The 14189-nt window shown below is 35.8% G+C and overlaps 1 protein-coding gene across 1 annotated transcript in view; it reads right to left on the bottom strand.

Annotated features, from left to right (window-relative positions):
* HS2ST1 (heparan sulfate 2-O-sulfotransferase 1) overlaps window positions 1-14189 on the bottom strand; it is a 197957-nt gene that overhangs the window by 31277 nt on the left and 152491 nt on the right. The window contains exon 2 of the mRNA XM_007463274.1: window positions 9148-9386. Coding sequence (XP_007463336.1) covers window positions 9148-9386 — 239 coding nt within the window. The remainder of the gene's footprint in view (window positions 1-9147; window positions 9387-14189) is intronic.

The raw sequence follows: 14189 nt of genomic DNA, 5'->3' as shown, positions 1-14189 counted from the left end.
AGGGGAGGGGCGGGGAGGGGAGGGGAGGGGAAGGGAGGGGAGCTGAAGCAGGCAGCACTTCAGTATGGGGATAGTCTATGCAAATCTGTTTTCTTCTCAGAAACTTGTTATTCATAAAAATTCTCATTTATTAATGACTCAACAAATAACAAATATCAACTAATCCTTAATCCAAATGATTAAAGAAAGGATGACAAACAGAAGACTTTAAAGAGCTAAGAGCAGATATCATAAGCTTGAGCAGATATCATTAACTTGTTGATAAAAAAGCTTAATAAAATTAGAGGTGTGATACACATAAAATTTTAAAAATATCTAAATATTACTATTTTAATCTATTGGAATTAAAAGTATACAAAAGATTAGTTAATATAAAAATTATTTAACTGTAAATATATTATAAAAATGTTAAAAACTGGTTAATACAGAACTTTATAAACCAGCTGCAAGGCAGTGATACATAATTTCTCAAAGAAAAATGGTATAAGTTTCTGATAAGAAAATCTCTGCATGATCAACAGTAGGTGGTTGAGAATCTCTTCTGGAGACTAGAGACAGTGTGGGGATGGGTGAGGGGTTGGGGGCCCAGTGATCCCTGCTGCACTGAAAGCATCTGCAAGCTGTGACCTCAGCCTCTAACACATAGGACTGTCAATCACATACTTTTGACAATTTATCAATCTTTCATTTACATTTTAGAATAGAGTTAGTCACATGGAGATATTCTGGTGCACTTCTTACCAGGTCAGTCAATAAGTTAATAGCCATGAATGATGGCTACCTCCTGGATAAGGCCCATTGGTAAGGACAGAGTAGGGAAACAGTGCAGAAACAACCTTATGTTGGAGGATGTGAGCTAAGGAAAAATGGAAGATTCTGGAAGTAGAATTTATTTTTTAGGGGAAGCATCAGTAACTCAAATACTAAGAGAAATAATGGAGTTTTTAGAAGGGAAATGAAATGAACTTTATGTTATTATCTTACACACACACATCCTTAACATCTGAAAATTGAATGTAGATAACAAAATTATTTTGCATTAAAGAATACACAATTATATTTTTGCAGATATTTGCAGTTTTTCCCCACCAAAAACAGAAGAGCCAAACAAGTGTGTGATTTGAGATTCCCAGGTTCTTTCCTATTTTTTCTTCAAGTAAGGCATCAAATAGAATAAAAATATCAAGTGACAAGTGAAAAAGAAACATAAAATAAAAAATTACATAACCCATAAACTGAATCCTTAAAAAATTTTACGTTGAATATGAAAAATCCTTATAATTTTCACTTAATGGTAAATTAAACAAGCTTTTGATTCTATGAAAATCAGTTTCAGTATTTCAGCACCAAATGAGGGAGAAACAGAAGGCAAAGAGAATAGGAATGGTAGGTGATGGTTCAAGGGTGCTTAAGACATATTTACAACTCAGCTCTATTTTCCAGAAGCTGATTTAATATGGATGTGATGGTGTAAGAGGGAAATGAAAGGAGATGCCAGATTGAAGTCTGACAAAACTGTGCTATATAAGCCAAATGTTAGAGGATCATAGTACACTGTGATGAAAGTGTACTTCAAGTACACTTCAAGTATCCTTTTTTCCTCCACCCTTCCAAAGAACAGTCAAGATCAAACTCAATCCTCCTAAAGACACACTTCATCTGCCATGTGTCCTTCAATGTGAGGTGAAGAACCCAGGAAGCTGGATGAGATCTGGACTGCTGCCGGGCCTCCCAAACTCAACGTGCAAATGAATCATCTGGGACTCTTGTTAAAACACAGATTCTGATTCAGAAGGTCTGGAGTGGGGCCCAAGTTTCTGGACTTCTAACAAGTTTCCACGTGATGGCCAGGTCAATGGGCCACACCAAGGAACACGACTTTAGCGTGTGTGGGCCCAGGACCTAGCTCTTGGTTTTATCAACGTGAAGCTTGTTTCCGCAGCACCTGCAAAGGAGGCCTGAGGTCTACAGAAGCTCTTTAGCAAGGATATATTCTCATAGTCACTGTTTTTGTGATATGGAAATAAGTATACTGAAATAGAACAATTTTTTAAAGATTACCTTATAAGCTACCACAATATATAAAAAACAATGGGGGACAGGAGCAGAATGACCCTGCTACTCAGTCTTCTCCATCTACCCACACACAGTGATGCCGGAAGCACATCAGAACCAAAGCATGCCAAGAAACACAGTATAAAAAGTAACAAAATAAAAGGGTTACGCCTCCAGGTGGACTCAGGGAACAGAACAGAACAAGGCATGAATCTTCTACTGCTGTCACCAAACTCAAACTCTCTTATTTATAGAATCAGCATTTTAGAGGTGAAAGGGCCAAGGATATCCTGTACTCGTTATTTTATAGATAAAGAAACTGAAGCCCAAGAACCGTATACCTCAGATTTTGGTCCAATCATCCTTCTATACCACTAGCTAATTTCTTTAATCTATTACTGTCCAATTTAAACAAGGGAGGGGGGAACCAGAAGGATTTGAAAGAGGAGCAGACAGATATCGTTTGTACTATAATTCTGATCAACAAACTTGGACACTGAGAATTTCAGGCTTTATCCACTGCTCAGGAAACCCCTGAGATCCAGTCATTCAAAACTCCTCAACCTCTAAGATCTCAAAGCTCTGTTGATATATCTCTCTCAATTGTTTATTTTCCTCATTACATCCATTATAATCTCAACTTCCAATCCGCCCTGTTCACTACTCTCATATTGCTCATACTGAATAACCATTTTCAACAATGGCCGCTGACTTACTCTTGCCTTTTTGTCTTGGGTAACCTCAGGGGTTGAACACTGCTGGTCAAAACTAAGAGATCCAGTCTAAATGCCTCTGTAGGACTTTGAATTTAATTTTACTAAATTAATTCTGACATAAATTCAGGTGGGTTATTATTGCTTTTAAATTCTCTACACTATATTATTGCTACGTCTCCAAAACCCACAGAATCTTTCTCTAATCTCCAGCTAAGAGAATACTGAAGGCTATGTACTTAATATATATGTATATGTAATTTTTTTCTTTCATCTCATCAACATTTAACTCAGGCAATCTGCTAAAGTCTCATTAATAAAGCTGTGGCTGATTTACAATTTGCAATAAATCAAAAGACGCTGAGCTGAGATTTACTCCACAGGAAAGAAAAAAGTACTAAGCAAACAAATGCTGTCAATAAGGTTAAAGTGGTGGTTCACACTAATCTGGAGAATGGTCTGAGCATTTAGAAGTGTCACTTACATACAACTGAAATTCTACACCATCCTAATCTCCTCTTCAAAAGTGATCTCCAAGGACATAACGATCTAATTAATCCTCTTTGAAGAACAGTATTTTTTAACATTTTCCTTTCAAAGTATTAATTTAGCCACTTCTCCTTTTAGCCATGTTTAATATTTATCCTCTTAGTTCTCCAGAGTTTTCCCTACCCTCCTCTCTCTTCATCTTCACTTGTTCCCTTTCACCAGTCTAGCTGCAGTTCCTGCCCTGTCATTTTCTGCCTTCTCGCCTCTTCTGTACCACTTGTCTCTCAGTTTTTCTTCTGGTTTTCCTCTACAGTGGCGCATTCTGCCCAAGACCTTGAGATAAAGCTCTGGAATAGAGAGGAGTAGAGGAAAATGCAGATCAGGTGAGCAAGCTTTTACTCAGTTCATTTTATAGATTCTTACTGACTATGATACTTGGCACTAATGAACGATAAAGTGAGAGGCAAAAAGGAACAAAGCTAATAGTATCAAATGAGGTTGAGTCTGAAGACACCGAAAACTCTTGGGGAAAAGAAATAAAGTCACCATAGTGACCTTGTCCAAAGAGAATTTCCATACTCTGATTGCAAAAGGCTATCAAGAAGATGTTTCAGAAGTAGTAGTTAGATATAGTACAGGAAAAGAGATGTTTTTATGGCTAGCCTGGAGCAGATTCTAAACTGTGATTTTTGTCAGATTTTATAGCTCAAGCAGAGTCAGGCTAGCAAGTAATCACAAGATGCCTTTAGGGAAAACACAAGCAACAACGCAGGGAGTGGTGTTGTGATTTATTTGCTAGTCGAACCAGACCTGAACCAGTGCTATAAGAAAAGCTGAGAAAGCACCATTGCACTAACACTATATCTAGACTTATATTCTTAATGAGATTAATCTCAACATTATGATCATCTGTGATCACAAAAGAACTTGTTTTCACTATCTAAAAGTAGGAATGTCATCCCGAACATCCTGGCCAAATTCCAACTTTGTAATTACTACCTATTGAGTGAACACTGCTATTAACTTGGGTAATTATACATACCAAACTCCTACTCATGCATATACTTAAAGTAAACATTCATTGTACAGCTGTGGGTAGTTTTATGAGACTACACTAGATAGAAATTTTCTATGCAAAGAGAAAAACTGAGTAATGGTTGGATAAAATATAAGAAAGGGTCAGCAGCAATAGAACGTAATATACTATCTTCACTAAAATTCAGAACTGTGTTGTTCAATCACTTTTTGTGTGTGTGTGTGGGAGGGGGTGTATGTGTCCCAAATCACCTGAGGTAAGGAGAGGCCATGCTCATACTGCTATCAATCAGAGGTGCTACCTCTGCCAGCAGTTATCATCACGGCATCATGCTCAGCTAAGAACTGCCTTCAGAATCTAAATGGGTTCATTTGTCCATTCATTCATTCAACAAAAAATTTATGTATCTACTACGTCTCAGGCATGGTTCTAAGCACAGGGATACAAGGTGAACAAGGCAAGGTTCCTGCCCTTAAGGAGCTTAAATTATAATAGAGAAAAAGACAGTAAACAAATAAATCAATAAGTAATAGGAAAGATACTGAAAGAATGATGGTACACAGTAACTTGGAAGAGGTATTTAATATATAGGATGGCCAAGTAAGGTTTTGCTATGAAGAGGTCATTAAGCTGAAACCTTAAATGGATAACACGAAGCCAATTGTGAGAAGCCAGGAGAAGTGCGTTCTAAGAGGAAATAAGTATAGTGGCCTTGAAGCGGGAAAGGCTTGGTGCGTTCAGAGAACCAAAAGGCAAGTGTGGCTAGTAAATAAGAGGTTGAAGTGAGGGACGATGGACAAGGGCTTGATTAAGAAGGACCTGTTGGCCTAGATAAGGAATTTGGATTTTCTTGTGGAGGTAGAAATACAAATCTAAACATAAGTAACTCACCATCCTGTGAAGATTATAATATGCATCTTCCCATCACTTCACTGAGAATCCTATTCTAGATCTTTGCTATTCAAACTTTGGTTCAAGGACCAGAAGCATCAGTTTTGGCATTAACAGGAAGCTTTTTAGAAATTCAGAATATCAGGCTTTATCTTAGTCCTTCTGAATAGGAATCTGTATTTTAACTGGTGCTCAGTATACACATGATAGGTTGAGAGGCATTCACCTAAAGTGTTGTTCTGAAAAATCAGTATCTGCAACTAATATCAAACCATATGCGCTACTGCAAATAACCAGAAGCTGGTTTAACAGTAAATTAAAAAGAAAAAAAAATTACTACACTGTTCTACAGAGAATGCAAATTCTGGATATTTCCAGTTTCTGAGAAAGATCTTAAATATGATCAGACCTAAATATGTGAGAGCAGAAAAGAATTAAGAAAGATCATAAACGATGCTGCCACTTCACCTATTTGGCATAGTTACTTTAAAGACAAGATGTTCTGTAATACAGAGATATTTTGTGACAGCAGAGTAAACTTCATTTTCCAACTAGAAGAGCTGATTACCTGTCTCCTGCCAATTCCTGTCTATTAATGGAGTAAAGCCCATATCTCAAAAATATAACTTTCATGACTGAGTCCACCTCATTCTTATCATTTAGTCTTCTCATGCCTTATATTCTCAAATGTTTATCTTCTAATCTCCTTGTTCTAACTGTTCCTCAAACTTCTTAATTTTGAAAAATTCCTAAACTACAGAAAAGTTGAAAGAATAGGAGTCAACATCTGTACACTCTTCACCAAGGGTAACTGTTAACGTTTTGTCACTTCTGTTTATCTTCTTCTTTCCCCCTTTTTCTCTGTGCACACGCACACTTGTTTCTGAATCGAAGTAGGAGACATTTTTGATCAAGGATCCAATCATGGGTCACAAACTACATTTGGTTTTCATGTCTCTTTAGTCTCCTCTAGTCCATCTCCCCCCACTCCTTTTTTCTGGTTGTCATGACATTGACACTTTAGAAGAGTTCGGGACAGTTGTTCTAGAGAATGTTCTACAATATGGATTTGCCTGTTTTCTCAAGATGAGGTCCAGGTTAAACATTTTGGTGAGAACACCATAAACTGATGTTGTCTTTGAATAGTCCTCATAGTTCCTGAGATTATGTTTTGCATTCCGTAGTAAATTATAAATAAGCTCCTTGAAAGACACAGCCTTGCTTTTTATTTCTTTGGTAATTCCTCAAAGAATGTAGCATAATCTCTGTATACATTACATACGCAATAAATAAATGAAAACTTGCAAGCAGAGTTGAGAACTGTTTCTAAGAATACCCATAACTGTTACACATTGAATACTTTTATACCAGACTAGAAACATTTGGGCTTTGCCTCTAAAATTTTTGTGAGAAATAATTAAGCATGTAAACAGTCTAGCACAGTCCCCAGTACAAAATACTTCTAGGAAAGAGCTGGGGCTAAAGGCAGATAGATATTAAGCAGACTGGACTGCTGAGGTTGGAAGGTGAGGGAATAAAGGGTGTAATCACCTATTACATCCCAAAATATTTTTATGAGTAAACTGGGCTTTAAATGGATGATTGGGACAACAGCAGATTTAATAAAAATCTCATCTTTTAAGTCTCACTTGAGTTAGATACTGATTAGAAACTATTTCTCAGAGAAGAAAGAAGAGCAAAATAGGTCATTTATTAATTCCTATATAAATAATAGGGCAGTTGAGAACAGTTCACAGGACAATAAAAATATGGTATTAAAATCAAGTGTGTTATACAAGATGGGGTTCAGGGGATATTTTTAAAATTATTTTCAAGGCATCTAGTAATTCAAAACTTCACATCTAAATGAAGCTTACTAGATTGAAAGTGAAATTAAAACACTATCTAATATGTCATGCAAAGGAAAGGGAAGCGATACCTACGACTTGTTTGAAGAACTGCTTCTAGACAGAACAAGACACCAGTAAGTAATTTAGATATGGTATATTAAAGAACATTTGGTATATAAGCTATTCCTAATTAAGACCAGGTGTTGAACTACCAGCTGACATTTTGAAGTATGCCAGCTAGTGATTAAGATTATTCTACTCTGCCCAAACATGTTTTAAGTGTTGTTCATTATGTAATCCAGTTGCCTTTAAGATAGTGTTTACGCTTCTCTTTTGCTGCATATATTTACACACACACACACACACACACACACACACACACACGACAAGCTATTGAAAGAAACACAAAAGTTTTATCTCATCCAAATGCAACCCGGGGAAATGTACCACTACATGATGCCTATAAATGTCTTATGTGGTGAGCTTCTGTAGATTTATATTTCATGAGAAAAAAAAAAAAAAAGGTCAACGTCATTTTCAGAAATCTCATAGCTGCCAGACAACTTTGTAATGCTGGACAGAAAATTTGGACACAAATTCTAAAAATCTGAACAAACAAGCTGACTTTATTTTTCTAAACAATACTACTGAAGAAATCTAAAATTATTATGTGAGTGCTAAGAAATGTTCCTTTTAAACCAAGATATATTCTGAAAAGCAATCATGCAAATACACTTAAAATCTACTACACGCTGTATAAAACCTGATGATTTAAGATGTTTGCCCTTGAGATATACAATATTACATAATGAATAGTTTTTATGACCCACTTAGCTAAATAAACTCATGTTTCTTCTCATTTACAGAAGAGTTATTTGATTTGGCTGATGAATGTAGATTTTTGGTTTTATAAAAAAGAGTAATTAGGGATAATTCAGACAGCCAAGAATTACATGGGCAGATGATACGCCATATACAATTAGCCTTTACAAATAGCTCTCTAGCAAGAAAGTGATCCTAAACTTGTGTATCAATGTTATTCTCTTGCTTCAGCGTGAGGATTATAGGTATGCTAAATAGTGGGATAACAATCAATTCTGTGACAATAAAACACGTTCAGCTATCTTCAAACAGATAAATACATTCTAACTATATGACTATCACAAATACCTTTCTAATAAGTTACCTCAATATGGTATTTGATCCTACATAGTATTTTCAAATATTATCTTTTTGTCTCATGGGGCCCAATTCCCATTCCCTTCAGTATTTGTAGAGAGAACTTTATAATTATTGTCAGAACTCCAGGTGTGAAGAAAATATCTGAAACTATTGATAAAGAGGGGAGTCAATTTCATTTCCTGATAACTTGCTCCACTTTTCTTAAAACCATTTCATAAAATTATCTACCTGTTTATCTAAAGATTCTTAACAACTTGAAAGGCAAGATTATGTTAAAAATATAAGCCGCAATCCCTGTTTGTCAGGAGTTTATAGCTAATACTTACATAAATTATAGTAAAGATAAGATGAAATGCAGGAGTCTAGTCACAAAACTGAACCAAATAGAATATACGTATTCATCAAATAAAGATTTCTCAATCATAAGTGGAGACAATAAAATGACTTTTATTGCAGGGCATCTGCTAAAAATATTTCACATTTTTAAAAGGATACCATACTGAAGAGCATAATATTCTCTTCAAAAATTCAAGAATGTGAAGAATGTAAAATTATAGGTAAGTTCGGTTTGTCCTTTCCCCCAAGAAACTTACAATCCACTGGGCTCAGCATATATATCCCTTAAAATGCTTTATCTCCGGGGCTTCCCTGGTGGCGCAGTGCTTGAGAGTCCGCCTGCCGGTGCAGGAGACGCGGGTTCGTGCCCCGTTTCGGGAGGATCCCACATGCCGCGGAGCGGCTGGGCCCGTGAGCCATGGCCGCTGGGCCTGCGTGTCCGGAGCCTGTGCTCCGCAAATGGGAGAGGCCACAACAGTGAGAGGCCCGCATAACGCAAGAAAAAAAAAAAAAAAAAATGCTTTATCTCCTTGAGATACAAAATTTGAGTTAGGAAGTGTCAGAAAACATTACGCATCCCCTACGTGGTATTTACCTGATCTTGCAGTGACATTACTGGATTATTTTTGGTAGTGTTGATGTGAAGAACATGGTATTTATTCTTTGCACATAGGTCATAGGCAATATTGGTAAAAGAGGTGCTTGCAGTTTTGGGGACTCTGTTATAAATGATCACCATGTCTTCTTCCTCATCTAAAGCTGCATCTTGCCGAGGGCCATCCATCGTATGTCGCTGCTCAATCTCTCGAACTTCATGTCTTGCAATAGCCCTTTCTGCAAAGAAAAACAGATCATGAACTTAGTTTTAAAAGACACTATAAGGGGGCTTCCCTGGTGGTGCAGTGGTTGAGAGTCCGCCTGCCGATGCAGGACACACGGGTTCGTGCCCCGGTCTGGGGGGATCCCACGTGCCGCGGAGCGGCTGGGCCCGTGGGCCGTGGCTGCTGAGCCTGCGCGTCCGAAGCCTGTGCTCCGCAATGGGAGGGGCCACAGCGGTGAGAGGCCTGCGTACCGCAAAAACAAACAAACAAAAGACACTATAAGGAAGTTGTAAACACTGAAAATAATTTCCTATTCCTGGAACATAGTTTTCCTATTCAAGAACTGGGTTAAGAGCAGCTGAAAAAATGTTTTGAGGGCAAAAAGTTCAGAATTACCTCTGAAGGATAATACATATGCATATGAAGAATAAAATAAACAGTCATCAAGTTTAGAACTCCACAGACCAGAGAGTTCTTCAGTGTAGTTCAAAAGACACTTTTCATTCCAATAGAATTTCTACAGCCTGAACTAATTTTCAAACACATAAAGACAGACTGAATAGAACACTAAACTTCACAGTAAAAAATACACTTAGAAAATAAATTACTTATAATTTAGGCAATGATTTTGAAATTTATTACTTAGGATGTAGTTATCGCCTGCTTTATCAAAATGTAGCAGGGCAGTGATTATAAATGCTGGTGTGATTTTTAGGTAACAACAGTAGAAACGACACCATAATAAAACCTTTTTCTTTTTGGTGTTGTATTACAGATAAGTCCTGGTTATGTTTATTCCTTAAATTCCATGGTTCCTCTAATTCAAATCTCTGTCCACCAAGCAGTTTGAAAAGCAGTGACATTTTGCTTTCGAAATCTTCAGCTTCAAATAAAGAAAGAAAAGGGGAAGAAATGAAGGGAAAAATATAAAAAGATTTCAAGTTACTTTGCACAAAGACAACTGTTCACACACGGCATGCACCCTCCTACCACCAGATCTCTGTGCAAGCTATCTTACCTGCCTTGAACTCTCATTCATACTCCCTCAACCTCGACCATACCTAGTAAACTCCTCAAACTTCACATTGAATTTAATCACTTGCAAGGGAACCATCATCTAATCTCCCTAACTAGGTCAAATCACACACACACACACACACACACACACACACACACACACACACAAAGTGTGTGTACATACTGCATACTGCATGTCTCATACATAATTGCAATTTTACATTATATTTGTGTTAGCATCTACCTACCATACTGGCGACAATTTAGTAAAGTGACATGAAAAAGCAATGTGGTATAATTACAATAACAAGTTCAGGCTTCAAATATTGTCTGACTATGCATATTAAATTTTGGTTCAGAAGATATGGCCACTATGTTAATACAGTATGCTCTGAGCTGAGGATTCACATTCAGAAGACTTGAATTAAAGTTTCAGGCCTGCTGTTTACTAGCAGTGTGCTTTCCAAAGCAGGAAGAGAAGCACATATACGCATACAAGTGTATCCATTTTCATGGGGGAGAGTTAGTTGGGAATGTGGAGAAAAAGAGATGAGCTTAATGTTGAACATACTGTCCGGGACACACAGGAGATAAAGATAATTGGGCTCATAGGTCAAGTGCTGAGAATAAAGGTTCATGCAGAAGAAAAACATCTGAAAAAACCATAGGAATGGATGAAACTACCTAGATAATGTAGAATACATAGCATGGAAAGAGACAGTAATCTTAGAACAGAATCTAAGAAAAAAAAGACACAAAAAAAGACACAAAAAAAGACAATGCATAGAAAAACACTAAGAATAAATAGAAAGAAAAAGAAATCTGGACAGACTTTTAAGAAACATATACCACATGTTTAGAAAGCATAATATTTTTCAAATTGACAGTACTTTGCAAATGAATCTATAACCAAGGTAATGTATGATGCTCAAGCATCTCCATAGGATATGGAAGCTGTCTCATTAAATTCAACATGTATTTATGGAGAGTTTAAGCATATTATATTCAATAATTTTAAAGGAATTTTATCTTCCAAACAACCTCAAACTATCACCACAGTCCAAAACTATTATGGTATTATTATGCCCACACACCCTCCTTTTTCTACTAAGGGAAATAAAACAGTACTGTTGTCATTTAAGGGCTGACAGAAGTGTGAGAGGTTTCCTAGAGCAGGCCAGACATACATGAAATTACCTTTACTTTTAATGGCTACACCAACAACCAACAATGCTGAATTTACTTTCACTAGTTTTTCTGAAATCAAGCATTTGGAAAAGAAACAGATTTTATTTTTTTAAAAGAAGTTATTATTTAGTCTATGGATTTTTTATTTTTTAAGGTGCTAAAACTCTAGCTGGAGCATGAAACTAGCATGTTTTTAAAATTAATCATTGTTTTTGGTTCACTATGTGTATTAAAGCATATGAACTCTATATTTCACACAATTTTAAAACATTTCTTAAATTATGAAAAGATGCAAATTCAGGTAACTACTTTCCCCATTCAAATAATACATTTATATGCATTTTCTATTTTTCAAATGTTTTTACTTTGCTTAAGCAAACAAGATAATTACTAATGTAGTGTTATGCCTAAAACTACATAAAAAGATAAAAATAGTGTGGAATATTAAGATAATTTTTGCTAGTAATATTAGTCTATAAAATCAAATCCCACTTAGTTGAAAAATAACAGTAACTACTGTTGATGGTGAACTACTATCTCTTTTCTCCTGTGACAATACTTAAAACCAGTAAGGATGTTTGCAATATGGCCATTTTCTTTACTTAGTAAGTACTCAATAGTTCCTTTTTTTTTTTTTTAATCAAAGAAGCTCTGCACCTAGTTAGTATAACTTCTGAGACTCTCTTAAATCAGTGGGGAAGCTTTATTAGTTACAGCACATTTGGAGTACACTTAGAGAATGTAGGCAGCATATTTAAAATACTAAAGATGCATTTTGAAGTAATGCTTTTTTCATGTTTGAGTAATGAATTATAGAGAATCTGCTATGCAAGTTATTTCAGAACTACTACAAAATGTACAACCTGCAAATAACATGGAGTGCAATCTGAGTCATGATATTACAGGCAGGCCAAGCACAAGTGGCACTAATATTCCAAACACTGAAGATGGATATTGAACTTCATGGCAATTCTAGTTCTTCTAGGCTCCTATTGAAGGTGGCATACATCTCAGTTCAGTGACCTTTCCACATGGCAGATTACCAACAAACACAAGTCTTTTATTTTTATTTATTTATTTATTTATTTATTTAAACACAAGTCTTTTAAAAGGTCATTCATAATAGCAATAATTACCTATTTCTGCATTGACAGGGCATTAAAGGCTTATTTATTGAAAGAACATAATGATCAAGCTAAGTATAAAGCACTGCATTAAATACACCAACCTAAGTCTTACAAAGGATTAAAGTCACAAGATGTATATATTAGACTACAGAAAAAAGAAAAATAACTGAAGAAAAGATTTTTTAAAAAATTGCAACATATTCTTTGACTAGTTTTTTTTTTAACATTAAGGTCATTATTTGGGGAAACACATTTTCTCGTTGAACATTTAAATAAATGTTCAATGTATTAAATAATTTAGAGAAATGTTTTGTATTCTGTACAAATTAAAGGACCCATGAATATAATCTTCTGCCCCCACCAAAGCTCAATTGTGCAATGGTCTCAGCAGAAAATAAACATTTTACAAATGTTCAAAATGTGTAGTATATCTGTATAGTGGGTAACATTTTAGGATTATAGGAATTAAAAAAACAAAAACGCAAATGGAAAGACCAGTAAATTGCCTTGCTTTCAAATACTGAAACTTCTGCATGCTAAAGTAAAAAATATATAGTTAGATAATAGGTAAATAAATAATAAATAAAAGGCAAAGAACATTAAGAAAAAAAAGACCAAATTTTTATTATCTATAATTATATAAAGAAAACATAGAAGTTGACAATAACAATATTAAGATTTCAGTAGATAATAAAGGTGGTTTGTAACAGATTTACACTACATACGTATAATAGAACAGAGCAAAAATATTCATTAGTGGCTCATAATGATTTTTTGGGTCACAGACCCCTTTGAGAATATTATGAAAACTATGGACCCTGTCTCCAGTACGGCTGACTTGTGCATTTCAGGGCTTCCTCTTAGAACCCAAATATCGGCAGGGGGCTCCATGACCCCAGTTTAATTACTTCTAAAAAAAAAATGGCTCTTGGACAGTAAAGCCTGATAGTAAACTGCCTAGAGGCATTAGTATGTATATTGAAAAAAGCGCTTACTCACAAGTTAAGAATTGCAGGCAAAGAGAAATCACAGAGGTAATTGGCAGCATCTACTGAAAAAATGTCTATGGGGAGGGTGCCTTGGCACAAAACTTGACCTGATAGGACTCCCTGGCAAGTGTGCCTATTGCAGAGCTAGATAATTTGGGCTCTAAGAGCTTGGAGCCATCAAATATCTGAATTAAAGTGGATCTTTAGCACTTTCTAGGGATAAATCCTGAGTTGTGTAAATCCCCAAATACTCTTCTGAAGTATAATTTATTCCCCATAAACTGTGCTTATAATGAGAAGTAAGAAGCAACAAAGTTGCACCAAAAGAAAGCTATCATAAGGTTAAGTGATTCCTTTTGCAGCACCACTTACTGTGAATGTACTGTCTAGCCAGACACTATCTGATCCCCATAGAAGTAGCACTTTGTAATCATTATGAATTAAATAAATTGGTTGCCTGATTATATACATCACTTTTTTTTTTTTTTTTTTTTT

The sequence above is a fragment of the Lipotes vexillifer genome, unplaced genomic scaffold (assembly GCF_000442215.2).
Source record: "Lipotes vexillifer unplaced genomic scaffold, Lipotes_vexillifer_v1.1 scaffold1629, whole genome shotgun sequence".
Lineage (NCBI taxonomy): Eukaryota > Metazoa > Chordata > Mammalia > Artiodactyla > Lipotidae > Lipotes > Lipotes vexillifer.
The sequence above is the reverse complement of the archived record's forward strand: the minus strand, read 5'-3'. Positions and strand labels throughout refer to the sequence as shown.